The 14,430-nt window shown below is 35.6% G+C and overlaps 1 protein-coding gene across 1 annotated transcript in view; it reads left to right on the top strand.

Moving 5' to 3' along the window:
- LOC134746651 (probable G-protein coupled receptor CG31760) overlaps window positions 1-14,430 on the top strand; it is a 105,491-nt gene that overhangs the window by 71,722 nt on the left and 19,339 nt on the right. Inside the window, exon 3 of the mRNA XM_063681152.1 lies at window positions 13,814-13,929. Coding sequence (XP_063537222.1) covers window positions 13,840-13,929 — 90 coding nt within the window. The 5' untranslated portion in view covers window positions 13,814-13,839. The remainder of the gene's footprint in view (window positions 1-13,813; window positions 13,930-14,430) is intronic.

Genomic DNA, 14,430 nt, shown 5'->3' with positions numbered 1-14,430 from the left:
AACTACGAATTAAATATAAAAAAACTCACCAGTCTCCTGCGTCTGGAATGGTACCAAGGATGCTGGCGGCGTTGCCCTTTTGCACCGCCAGACTTAAACGCTGCGCAAAGAAAGAACCTGCTCTGTGGTCGCCCGAGACACCTATTAGTCGCACCGACACTTCTATTGTGTCAGTCGACCATGGGCCCAGTGTTTCTATTGCAAGCGCCGCAAACTGGTACTCGTTCATTAGGAAAGCGTATTTGCGGCCCTTGAGAGTCTGGGCCTGGTCCGCGGCGGTACCGAACTTGTCTTTCTCCGAGACCACGGGGACAATGCCGTCCTCGAAACGTCCGAGGTACATTTTAAAACTTAATTATACGCGATTTTATTTAATCGTATGGCTGATAATAACCGGGTCGCATATATATATATATATATACGCGATTAAATCCCGTTTCATAATTAAATAATGATGTGTCAATGTCGTAAGTGACGTTTCTGGTTGAATTAATGTCACTTTTGATACTAAGAGATCCATCAAATTCATAACCTGTTATTAAAATCGGAATACGCCTCCAGTAATTCCAGGATATTGTTGGGTTTTAAATGAAGTTCGTGTATATATAAAATATATATACACGAACTTTTCTCAAAAAAAAGTGGTTTTTCTTTATTTGTAGCTCCTAAAATAAACATTGTTTTTATAAATAATGTATTAACGAATCATAAAATATTTAATAACCTTTCGTTTGATATAGCACACGTGTATGTATGACTCATGGTATAGTTATAATTTAGATTTTGCAAATTTCGGCAGCGGTCGACGTATGTATGACGCCGTTATTTGTTACTCAGGCACTATAGAGATTGTCTCCCAGCAGTTTTGTGATCCTTTTTATATTGCTAATAACATACTAGAAGCTTATGCGAATTATCCTGAAAATGACCAATTTCGATTTTTTTTACTTATGCATTTGTTCTAGCAAATACCTACATTTTGATGCATAATTTTCACATTTTTGGTCTGATTTTGATTATTTTGATATCAGTGTATGGCTTGAGATATCAGCTTTAATTTTGTACATTTCTTTAACGTCCGACTTTTGGTTTGGTTGAAAAACCCAAATAATCGAATTTTTTTTTCATCATTTTTATTTATTTTTAAATTTTTCTTATACTATTGTATATTTTGGTACATAGTGTATTAGTGAAATATATAATATTTTATTGGTATTCGTTTAATACCCCACACGTGTATGTGCAATGCATAGTTTGGGTGCAAAATGCAATATTCGCAACGAGGCGGGAGTCATTTTGATGACGTCATTCCGCTGAAGTAGATGGTCGGCGCCGCTGTCTCCCGGCAATTTTGGAGACCCAGTACCATGCCCAACAACATACTAAAATTTGGTAGCGGTTTCCGGATCTGAACTATCTCTTCGACCGTTTCCCATAAGGCATAGTACTATATCAACTATTTTTCAATATACCTACGCTTTTATTTAATACTTAACCATAAACTATGATTTTTGCGGAAACAAAGTGTGGTTATTTGGATCTCGTAAGATAACTGTGGGAACTGACTTAAACTTTTGTTTTCAAAAAGTTTTACTGTCACACGGGGGCCTAGCTAAGATGACAATCGTTTGCACTACGACAACGAAATGTTATCTGTCCCTCTATCACTCTTCCATTTAAGTGGGATAGAGAGACAGATAGCATTTCTTTAGCGTAGCGCAAACGATTATCATCTTGATTAGGCCCCCTAAAAAGTGCATTTACAACCAAGTTTAGCTTAGCCATCCAATGAGGAAGATAAAATGGTACTAAAAATGTTTATGACGATATATTTTCTTGGTTCTTTATAGGCATCAGCACAATGTCTGTTTTACACAAGTTTTCTTTTTTTTTATTTAGTTCTACACAATAATTTTGTAGTCTGAGATTCGTTTAATTCATTATTTTTCTGCCGAAAATACCAGTGTTCCGAGTAAAGGATGACTCACGTTAGACCGGGCCGTGTCCGGCCCGGAGCTTCCGGCGCTTATTTTTCTATGACATGACAGGTGATCACGTGATGCTTTCCATAGAAAACGAAGCGCCGGAAGCTCGGGCGGTCTAACGTGAGTCATCCTTAAAGCGTAGATAAATAAATTTTTCGCATACCCATCTTTAGTGCTTTAAAACTGTGGACTATTCCACATACAAGAGACAAACCCACATAAGTACAATTAATATGAGTTGTAAAAATGTGAGGACAGAATGAACTGGAATATTTGCACTTGACGGTATCAGAGACTAGTTAGTAATACAGCATACGCGCTATTCTGCGAATAGAGAGACCAGACGCGCAGAACTTTAAATTCCAACACAATACATTTCTCCGAATCTAACGTGCTGACATTGAAGTAAGGTAATTTAGTAATTATTCGAAAAAATCACGAAGAAATATTGACATACTGCAATTGTAACATTTAGTTACAAACGCCCGTCAAATCTGAAAAGCCGTCAATAATCTCTCTTCGTCATTTTGACATTTGTGTTTATTCGAAAAAAACAAGTTTTATCAAAGATTTGCTAATGACTGAAATATTAAATATATTAATAACGGGTCACTCACGTATTTTAAGTCGAAAACGCTCGACATGTTTCACTCCGTACCGAGGAGCGTCATCAGGAGCTTGCGTATTAATATATTTAATATGTCTGTGTCTCACGGAAGTTTTGTTATTAAAATGACTGAAATTTTCATTATTTACTTGTCTTTGACGCTATGGAAGGAATGCTTCCAGTCTTTAGCTTGGTATAGACCTTCACAAAGCTACGAAGGCTACTGGGATGCGGAATTAATATGCAACGCAGCGTGCGTTAATATTATTACTGGGGAAAATTCGCTCCTAGCCCGTTTTACTGGGTAATTTAAAAAACTAGAATGGCTCTTGCATACAGATAAAGCTATTAATCAGGTGTAGGTACAGCACCTAAAGTATATTTACAGGGTAGGTATTTTCATGCCAGCAAACATTTTCACGTTAGTTTAATAACACATTGACTGCCATCGCGAGCTACGCGCTACAAGCGTAGCAGATAGCATGGTAACAAAACGGTAATGTAGCAAAAAATGTCTTAAATATTTCACAAAATAACTTAACGCCATAAGGCATTATTTCCAGTCAACCAGGGAAAAGCAGAAAAATCAGAAAAGAATACATAAAAAATATTGTTGTTATATCAACTGCAGTATATTTCTTACCACATTGGTGCCGGGAACCCACTCGGCGGGCGCTCTGTTCCTAGTCACTTTCCTCTACAAAGTGGGAAAACGCTAGAATCGGCTACGCGTGTATCGCTACGGAAACATTGGCAGTGAATGCTTAAATTTCAGTATTATCGTACGGGCAACGTACGACGCAACCTTACAATAGCGCATCCTACCTCGATACGACATCGTATCGTATATATAATTGTTTCAGTCCTAAAGGTTATCGGTTCCGACCGTTAGCAGGTTCCAATTCGCGGGCTGGTAATCGAATGCTTTTTCAATTTACACGCAGCGACGTGGCCATGCATTACAATTATTTTTTTACACCAAGCTAGTGACGTGCGGATACATTTTCCTGAGTGAATGGCACTGGCCGTCTAAAGCTGTATAGTAACGAACTGCGTTTAATTTTTCTATTCATTTACATTGCATTATTTGGCACTTTACCCCATTGGGGGCTTTTTGTTTTCTTCACATAAAAGTAATAGGTGTTAATATCAAACCGAAACAGTTACATTTTTAAACATGACATGGCAATATTGATTTATAATTAAAGAACCGGAAATTTCCCAAGTCCAGTCCATACAAAATCGGTACCGGGACCAAAAGAAAAACACAATTCGATAGGTAACGTATATATAAAATCAATATTGTCTCGTTTGGGGAATATTGGGTGAACTATCCCCGTGGGAATGCTACCATTCTGCATCACTACACCAGTCACAATCACAAAGAGTCCTTTCATATACGTGTTTGTTTTGTTCCATCTGAATTTATTTTTAATCTATTAACACTTTAAAAAGATGGAAAGGTGGATGTTTCCATTTACGCGGTGATTAATGTGCGTGTTGTTAACTAATATGATATTTCGATATAGTTATCATTTATTAATAAAAAATAATTTTAGCATTACGACATGATAATGCTACATATACATATTACATCATTATTTAAAATTATTTGGTTTACTAACCAGTTGCTATACTACCTATATATGTAGTTTTTATAAAGAACAATTTAATGTACATATAATATAGCTTAGCCTGGCACTCGAAAATAGACGTCCAATGAATAATAGTACCTACCTAAGCCTTAGCCACTAGTTTATTTTTAAGTTTATTATTAAACGAGCAAATAGCTAGAGGTATTCTTGATTTCGTATGGTAATAATATTTATGTTATTTATTGACAGGGAGGCCGATTCGAACGCATATGGTTTGAATCATGATTTGATATGACCTTGACGATCGTCAACGTCGACGGTGATTATTACGCATCTCACCATGAATCTAGTATAACTGGATCGGTCATGAGGGGTGGGGGAAAATGACCGAACGGGATAGTCTTATGTATCTTTCAGTAGGAGTAGCAGAGAAAGCGCTGTTATTGTTTGTCCTTGTCATAGTTTCACTTTTCCACCGCTGCCACAACCGAGGTTGTGGCAAACAAATAAGTACGTGACATGTCATGTTTGTTCGTTGCTTGTTTAATTATCGTTGTTTTGTATGAAATTGTGCTTTCTCTTATGAAATATAGTGATGGTTAGCGTTTTGAATGCTTGAACTTTGATAAAATACTGGTGAATTGTTCTGTAATCGGCTGTAATAGCCGCTCTGAGCAAAAATATGAGATCATAACCTTTCACACGTAAGTACGGTATTTTACACCTTCCTCTTAACGCAATATGTGAGAATAACATCGTAAAATTACGTTACAGTCAAAGCAATGTAGAATCAAACGATTTCAATAAAAATATCACAATTATTTACGCAAATTAACAAAACATTATTTGTAAAATTATCCGCCCAAATTACGTAGGTAGGTAGGAGTCTGAGGTCAGCCATTTTTAAACTTCTTCATAATTTAGCTGCATAACAATCATGTTAGGGATACCAGATGAAAATATCATAATTTTATGGGTAATTTTGACCTCGAAGTTTTTTCGTACTTCTAATTCCAAAAAATAAATAAACAAATGTTGTGAAGATTAAATGTTGTGTACATTAATTGGTGTGATTGCGATTTGTGATTTCTTTAAATTAAAACCCATAATACATTTTATTTTACGTTTTATTTACTAAACATGTTTAGTTTTGTACCACCTGCGCGAATTATAGGAGGTATTTCATTGTTCATACGCCTAAAAAGAACGGCCCATTGAAATTTTATTTAACAATTTTTTAATACCGTCAAACAAGCTAACTTTGCCTCCAGGGTAATCGCCCCAACGTGATATCAAATATTTTTTTTATTTTTTTACTTTATTTAGAACACAAACAGTCACATATACAAATGGGTTTGAAGTACAAATGTACTTAACATACTTAAGAAAACAGACCTGGAGGTTCATTAGTAAGTACATAATGTTAACATACACACTAAACAGCAAAGATAAAAAGGAGATAAAAGAAAAACATGAGCCTACGGTTGTCCTACCGGAAAGCCGGAAAGTTACATTTATACATTTACTTATTTATATTTATACTTGACATATTAAAACAACTTATGTCTAAGTTTCATTCTAAGACTAGACAGGGAAGTGTGAAAAGGATCAATGTCATGTAGGTGCTTATTATAATAATAATAAGCACCTACATGACATTAATATTCGGGTAATTTTTACCAATATGGTATCCCCACGTTTATGACGTCATCTATGTCTATCCCTTACGGGCGCACGCGTATAGCTGGTCTATGTAATGCTAGGTCTATGCATCTCACGCACGATTTTCATTTCATTTTGTTTGCATTAATCAGCGTGAGCGATTTTCAAACTCAAAACCGTGACATATTGTTAAATCATAATCATCCTCCGGTTAGTCAACGGAGCTTAATACTTAGTATCGTTAAACGCAGGTGCTTTGGGGATACAAAACCTAAGGCTGAGTTTAGTAAAAGGCTTTAACCGTAGAAATGCATGTAAGATGAGTTTTAGAGAGATTAGGCTAAGTGGGAAGTAGAAAGTCATGGAAAAAGCCGTTACACCGTGTCCCGGGCAGGCAAAAGCGATGTGTCTTCAAGTGCAACTGGATCAATTATTGTTTTACAAAACACGGAGAATTCATGAAGCAGAAAAGTATTTCAACCACGTTTATTTTCAACTCGCATTTTAAGAATAAAATTATTATCACATCAAAATCACTGTCGCATAACGGTCCAAATACGAGTAAGATAATCTCGTATGTTTTATGGGATCAAATAAGTGTTAGCCGCGTAGAGGGCCAAATAGAAGATATAAAGCCAAACGTAAACTTGGTGTGTTTTATGTGATGCGTCGTCACCGTAACTTAAGGATATAGCGGAAGACTTTGTAGACAGTAACGTAACAGAACCAATGTTATCTGCTCGTGCTCAGCTAAAGTCGAACGTATTCTTATTCTTAAAATTATATAATTAGTTCTATTGTTATTTTTTAGTTCTTATTAACCGAGCGTTAGCGAAGGTCTCCGTTTTAGCTTGGGCATAAATGCCTTCGTATGTCCGGATGTTCTCCTCTGCAGGTCGCATTTCTTGACCAATTCTCGTGAAAATTTGAGAGCAGGTTAAGTACTTATTTTATCACCTATTGACGGAAAGAAACACTGTTTTGTATAACTTTAAAACATTATCGAATTACACTCAATGTATGTTGAGTTACATCTATCTACAAACTAATGTAACCGTAACTATAATGTAAAACGTATTTTGAATATAGTTGGTCAAACATAATTGTCAGTAAATAATAACAAAACATAACTATACTTATCCTTTTCTTTTGGGTGCTAGTACTAGTGTAAGACAAAGATAAGTATGATTCTTTCTGTCTATGTTTAAAATAAGACAGTCCTTTGACAAACTAAAAATAGGAAATTGGAACATGACAGCAGAAATTATTTTAGAGGTAGAATTTCGTCAAAGATCAATAGCTCCCGTTTTGTATTTTAATAATTACTTAAAGATAGGAAGTGACAGAATCAATTTATCAGAGAATTGGGAACGGAATATTAATTCAACGGGAATCTATTGTCTCTGCAAACGAGTTGAGAAATTCGATCTAGGGAGAATATAGGATCTAACGTCGAATCCAATAGAAACGCCAAGATGTAAGTACCTAATACAATTTATCATTCATTACACATTACACCTTAAAATATTTTGAAAAATACCTACTCTCTTGAGTAGAGATTTATAAATAAACTTGATTCGTTTGTAGGTTGTACGCGATATAATCCGATTTCATAGTTTTATTTTACGAGTAACTGTGGCGGTAACCGAAGACAATATTATGTTTTTTTTTTTTTAATTATTCGTATTCGTACTCACTACTCAATGATATAGTAGGTATAGCTAATGTAAAATTGCTCTACTCTACAGCGCAAGGCTTCTTTTCATCACTCTGAAACCGTAAAGTCGTGGCTATTGAAACTTCTAATATAATTTAAGGTTCATTCTAACGTGATAGAATGTCAATAAATCATGAAACCACGGACGTAAATAGAGCGGCAGCCCTGCCATTTCCAATAAACGCCCTTTGGCATCCAGTAAAAGGTCCATTGTTTGCAGGAGCGTTGTTAGTGCCGGCCTAGCCCACTGGTGGTATATTCTGAAACGTTAAATATAATGTAGTAACGTTAAGAAAAGATCTTGACTCACTTAATATCTAATTGGGACCGTTGATTTTATATTAATCTTGAATTGCCGAACCTTTTTTTTACCTTAGCCTAGAAGAAGAGTTTTATGAATCGTAGTAAAGCCGATTATTTTGTCAAATACAAATACAAATAACTTTATTTTGCATGAAATATGGTACAAAAGGTGGTCAGACAATATTATACATAAGTAACACATATTTCACCAGCATCTGGCATGCAAATAACTAAACTTACAACTAAAGCTAAGTTTAAACAATCATAGTCGAGGCCTACATTCCAGTATGCATACATTTCACACACTCGCATTATGATGGTGATATATTTTGACTTCACTTTTAGGTTTCTACTTCAAGTCTTTAGTGCTCTTGTAATTTTACGCAATGTTTAAACATGAATAAATATTACTAATACCTACACACTTTAAGGAACAAGCGAATATTTCGAAAAATTTCAAAATATATATTGGTACATCACTATAGTTTCATGATATTCGGCGCCGCCGGCTTAAAATAATTTTGGTGCTTTAACTGTAATTGAAGCAAGAATTACGTTGTAATTCAATGAATTTACGGATATCTGGTTTCCATCCAGTATATATATTATATTATTCAAGCAATTAATTAAGCTGTGCGATATTAACGTTCAGTATTTTCATTCACGCAAAACTGCGATTGACATTTCCTGTTAAGCTAAATTTATGTCAATGTTACGCGATTTATGTTCATCAATGGTTCATTTAATTAAATTTAATGTTAATCATTGAATGAATGAGGCATGTTAAACTTCGACTTAAACCAAAAGTAGTTAAATTCGAGGAGCAGAATAATTAACGTTTGCAATTAAGTACAGCCCCGAAAACATCTCCGAATACCTACTAAATAAAATCTAGAGTAAGACCAAGATAACTCTGCAGCGATTTTTATAGTACAGACGTGCAAGTATTATTAACAGTTTAGTTTTTTTTATAAATGGCTTTTTCAGTTAGCCAGTGTTGAGGTATAAGGAGCTATAATGTAGACGAATATTGTACGGTGTACGGTTATTAACTCTTGTAAAGCGATAGCAGGACTATACAAGAACCGCGTGGAGCTACTTGGCGTTGACGCCAGAACGGTGGATAAACTCGTATCTAGATTAATTCTTCATTATCCGCACACTTCCACATCATTTTATTACGTTAATGAGCAAAAACAAAAAAATAATCACGACTCGATATCAGAAGATGGCGGTCGGCAAGCAACTCATTATTTAAACGTTTTAATTTCGTAGAAGTTTGACGTTTAAAATAATACAACTTGCACGTCTGTGGTATAAAAACTCTTGCAGAGTTATCTTGGTCTGTCTCTAGCCACTATAATGGCCTCTACAAACGATACCGATAATCACAGGGTCCGCCTAAAGCAAAGGGGGCGCAATATAAGGACTTAGAAATTTTTTGACCAAAAGTGAAAATTAAACAGGAATCATAAAACACTTAAAAAAATTTCATTCGAAACGCTAAAATAAGCATGTTTTGTAGAAAAAACTTTTTCTCTAAAATCAAAAATGGCCGAGATATTAGACCTGAAAGTTGAGCCGATTTTTAGGACAGAAAAAGTTCGATGGGTGTTGTTGTCATTATGACCCCTATTTTTTATGATGCTATCGTATAGAAGACGCTAAAATAAGCATGTTTTATAGAAAAAACTTTTTCTCTAAAATCAAAAATGACCGAGATAATAGACTTCAAAATTGGCAAAGCAAAGGGGGTGCAAAAAAAGACTTAGAATTTTTTTAGTAGGTACAATAACATCTGTTCTGGCGCTGGCCTGCCGCTGCCGCGGCACGCTCGCTTCGCTCGCTCGGCTTCGCGCTCTGTTTGATCGCGATCATCGCGTTCAACCTAACACACTCCTCCTCGCTTCGCTCGTCGTCGCACCTATCTTGTCTCTGTTACTTAAATTTACTGTTCCAAACATGCTTATTTTAGCGTCTTCTATACGATAGCATCATAAAAAATAGGGGTCATAATGACAACAACACCCATCGAACTTTTTCTGTCCTAAAAATCGGCTCAACTTTCAGGTCCAATATCTCGGCCATTTTTGATTTTAGAGAAAAAGTTTTTTCTACAAAACTTGCTTATTTTAGCGTCTTCTATACGATAGCATCATAAAAAATAGGTGTCATAATAACACCAACCCCATCAAAAAGTCCTGCGCCCCCTTTGCTTTAGTCCAACCAATCACAGGCATTCCGCGTTTCATGTGTTGATCAGTGTTACATAGGTACATACCCTTAACAAATTCTTAGCGATTTAATTTTTCCACTTTGATAGTGCGCCGTACTTAAGTTACAGTTACTTTCGACGGCACTTTATTACCGAAGTAATTTAACAAAATTTGTTTTTACATTTTATAAAAATCATTCGTGAATAAACTTCTGAGGCACTTCTTAATTCATAATATTGTCTTCGGTTACCGCGATAGTTACTCATGAAATAAAACTATGAAAACGGATTATATCGCGTATATTGAATTTATAATACATCCCGACGTTTCAAATAATCCGTTTTCATAGTTTTATTTCACTTCTTAATTCATTCACCTTTCTTAAAATACAGTTCAAGACGAATGAAAACAAACGAAGAAGGGAAATGAAAAATGTTTTAGAATCCCTTTGTTCCCTTATCAATTTACTGTTGATAAGTTAAGGGAATTCCTTTGAGAGGTTTGCTAGTAATCATCAAGAAAAAAGGGAACATTATTAAGGTTTTGTGTTACCCGTGCGAAGCCGGGGCGGGTCGCTAGTTTCTTAATAAAAAATACTAAGTTGAAAGAGGATAGAGTTACGGGAGTTAACTTGCAGAGAGTGGGGTATATCAATACATCCTCTGTTAAAGAAATACTGCACCAATAATATAAATAAGTACCTATGTAAATATTTCGATAACAGTGAGACTGTTTGAAAGTTGTATGGCTCGATGGCGCGTTGTAGAACTGCATGATATGAACTTTACGATAGGAAACGAAACGCTAGCGCCATCTGTTGAAATCTTTAGCAATTAATGTAATAAACAGTTCACTGCAGCGGCGACACATTGGCAGTATTGGTACCTACGTGCACAAAATATAATGTTCGTACCTACATAAGTAATACTAGCTTGTCTACAGGGGGTAAAGAAAGCACTTATCAGTGAATCTCAGCCTATCTGGAGCTGGAAATTGTTGAAACAAGGCATTTACTGATACAGCAGTGGCTTGGACGTATCTGGAGCGACTGTGGTATCATTGCAAACTTCCTTCTGAACGCCTGCGAGGTGATCGCTAGTTTGCACCAGTTAAAAATCGTTTTTAGACTCCGTATAGTTGTTACAGGTCTAGAGATTATTTTATACTGGTTTGTGTAAGAATTCGCACTGAGAATACACGACCTGAACTTTGTTGGAACGATGCCCGGTGGAAACTTAGGTACGCGATACGCCTATACTCCAATGAGTCCAGTCCAATGCAAACATTTAATGTGCTGAGTTCCCACGATTTGTTAGCTGCCTTGGCCTCTTGTGCAATTTCTGGTCTTTCATAATTACACCTTCGTAATTAAGTAAGCGGAGGTGAGCTTAAAGTTAGTTCCGCAGTGCATTTGTGTTTGTCCGGAAGAGTTTCTGAAGAAATTAGACAAAAAAGCTTAAATAAAAGGACAGTTATTTATTCTTAAAATGCAAAATATCTACTTAAAATGTACTTACTGGATAAACTACCTAATAACCGTAGCAGATATTGAAAATAAAGTTGGTGAGATATGTTTTTAGGAGCTTTTATGTAACTTGACGTGTTATTTCGTTAATATGTTAGTGTATTACTTACTTAGCCAGTACTTATGTGTATTGTTATGATCGTAGCAATGAGTAATAAATGACTGCTGACAAGAAAGTTACAGTAAGCGTAAAAAAACTTGTATCAATAATGAAATTCTTGAGAGGAAAAAGTTAGGCGGGGTAAAAGAAAACACAGACAGACAGACGGACATGGCGAAATTATAAGGGTTCCGTTTTTGCCATTGTGGCTACGGAACCCTAAAGGAGGACGATTTGAAATATTTGAAGCCAGTTAAAAAATTCAACCCCATGTCCACCGTCGATTTTTATCTCGGAATGTTTTGCACTACAGGTTAGTGGTAAACCTGGAGTTACCATGGTTACCAGTACAATTTGACACTGGGTCAACGGTTTAACCGGTTAACCCCGAGTTAGTGGGATGGTGCAAGTGGGCCTTAGGTAAATAGTCTATAAAGGTTCAGAATAGATTGTGGAATAGGTACGTCTTTTGTATAGTGAAGCTTCACAAATTTTTATGAATATAAGTAGGTATGTTTGAAATTGCAAGCTCCTACTTCAACTGCTTAAAGGTTGTGCGTTACTAATATTTCGGTATGTAACGGAACTGTTTCATAAAATATAGTCTCATGCAAATAATTTTAACCTCTCTAATACACATTCAAATCCCTATCTAGGTACAAGTGCTTATAGTTGATGCGAAATTCCATTAACTCACTTGGCACGAACATCGTACGACACCTAACTAAATCGAATACTGGAAGTTCCTACCTGTTGTATCCGAAATTCAGATGTTGCCAAAGCGCCAGTTTATTTTTACTGTAACGTATATAATTGGCTAAAATTATTTAACTGTCTACGAGCATCAACAATATTTATGTAAGTACTTTGGTAAAGCTTAGCAAGCAATTATTGCATGAAAAGTGACTTTTCATGCAATAAAATTGCTTGCTAAGCTTTCATTTAAATCCCTTCATATTGATATCCCAATTTCGATAACATTTTTGGTCGTATTTCCCTTACCTCCCTTGTGTTTTCAAATTTGTTGCCTAATATCCTATCGTATTTTAGGTTTGTGAATAACCGTCGCTTGAAATCTTGTACAATCCGCTCTAGGAATCCATAACAAAGACAATATATAATTGTTTAGTATATAAACGCAATGAAAAAGAGCGACCGGGGGCTTTGATTGAGTTCCCAGGTTTAGTTCGATTATAGGAACAATTTCCGCCCTAGGGGATAAAAGTTGCGCAATCCAATCGCTGCGTTGTTTGCACTATTTTTATGAAGCTTCGCATTATCTCTCAGCAATCTACTAGTACAGGACTGCGGAAAAAAGGAATCATTAGTTTATTTTACTAAGAAATATTGCTTTAAACTAAAGTTTGATGATCTCGCTCTAATATTTATGACAAATTCTGAGAAACAGAACAAAGCTTGTATCAATACTTACGATGAAACAACGGCAACGTAAGCAAATGTTTGACCAATTTCATGAAAATTATTCATCCCGCCCCTTGCTTCACACTAAACTCGGTACGACAATTGATACGAGTCATACTAGTACTTACTAAAATTAAAAACCATGACGTGAACAGACAGACCAAGCCAGCCCGGGTCATTCTTTATTTTATGTACTAATTGACAAAAATATAAATTTAATGACACGTAACAGTTCGCAACTTAAAAAAAAAAAAAGTTTATTTACCAAAAAATTATACATTGTTTTATTAACCTATGATCTCCACACTAGACTAGGCCTGTCTTGTGGAGTCAGTTGAGACAATTCCAATTTTTAATTAACATCTTCCTACGCTGAAGTTTTGATATTGTGCTAATACTAGGTAATGCATATAGCTTAAAGTATCATATAAAAATAAAAACTTAATCTATCTTGTATAGAAATCACAATTTAGGCTTAACAATTGCTATTTTCGTTCATTTAATAGTTTTCATCATATCATCTGTTTTCTAGACAGCCAAATAAGTATATGACATATGCTTAGATTTAATTAGAGAAAATAAATGGTATAACTTCCTAACTTAGTGATTTAAAGGAGGTCATAAAAACGAGATAAAGGGGTGCTTATAACTGTAACTGTAATTAAATTATTATTGTTCCAGGCGGGTTGCGCGGATGGTGTGCGGAGATGGGCGGCTCGCGGCGCATGTCGAGCGCGCTGCTGTTGCCATTCCTACTCGCGCTGCCCGCGGACACCGCCAACACCACCGGCTACCGGGTAACTACACTAGCACTTAATCTCTAACCTAGGTACATCATGGACCGCGGACACCGATTAACTACGAGGGGCAAACTGAAAGTTTTTACAAGATCTCTCCTTTTTGTTATATGATAATCCAAGTGGCCCATTCTAAAAACTTTCAGTGTTATTCACACTATATCATCTGGTAGTCACTATTATATGACTATAATACAGTCGATGTTATAATCACGGGATGACACTAATACGAAAAATATATTAACTATAACTTTTATCAATTAATGATGCAAATAAATTAATTTACCCATGTTATATTGTGTAGTAGTTATTATGTTAAATCAGTTAAATGTTATTAGTTACCTCATAGTTGGAGGTAATTTAAAGTAATGTCATAATGAATCAATTTGTTTATCTTCTACGACAGCGCTTTTTGAGTGATTATATACAAGTGACAAGTGACAGTGACAAGGTTCTGTAGTGGCCTAGAAATGAAATTGGTTGACCGTACCTAGTTGTTTT

The sequence above is a fragment of the Cydia strobilella genome, chromosome 13, assembly GCF_947568885.1.
Source record: "Cydia strobilella chromosome 13, ilCydStro3.1, whole genome shotgun sequence".
NCBI lineage: Eukaryota > Metazoa > Arthropoda > Insecta > Lepidoptera > Tortricidae > Cydia > Cydia strobilella.
This window is presented reverse-complemented; position numbering and strand designations above follow the sequence as displayed.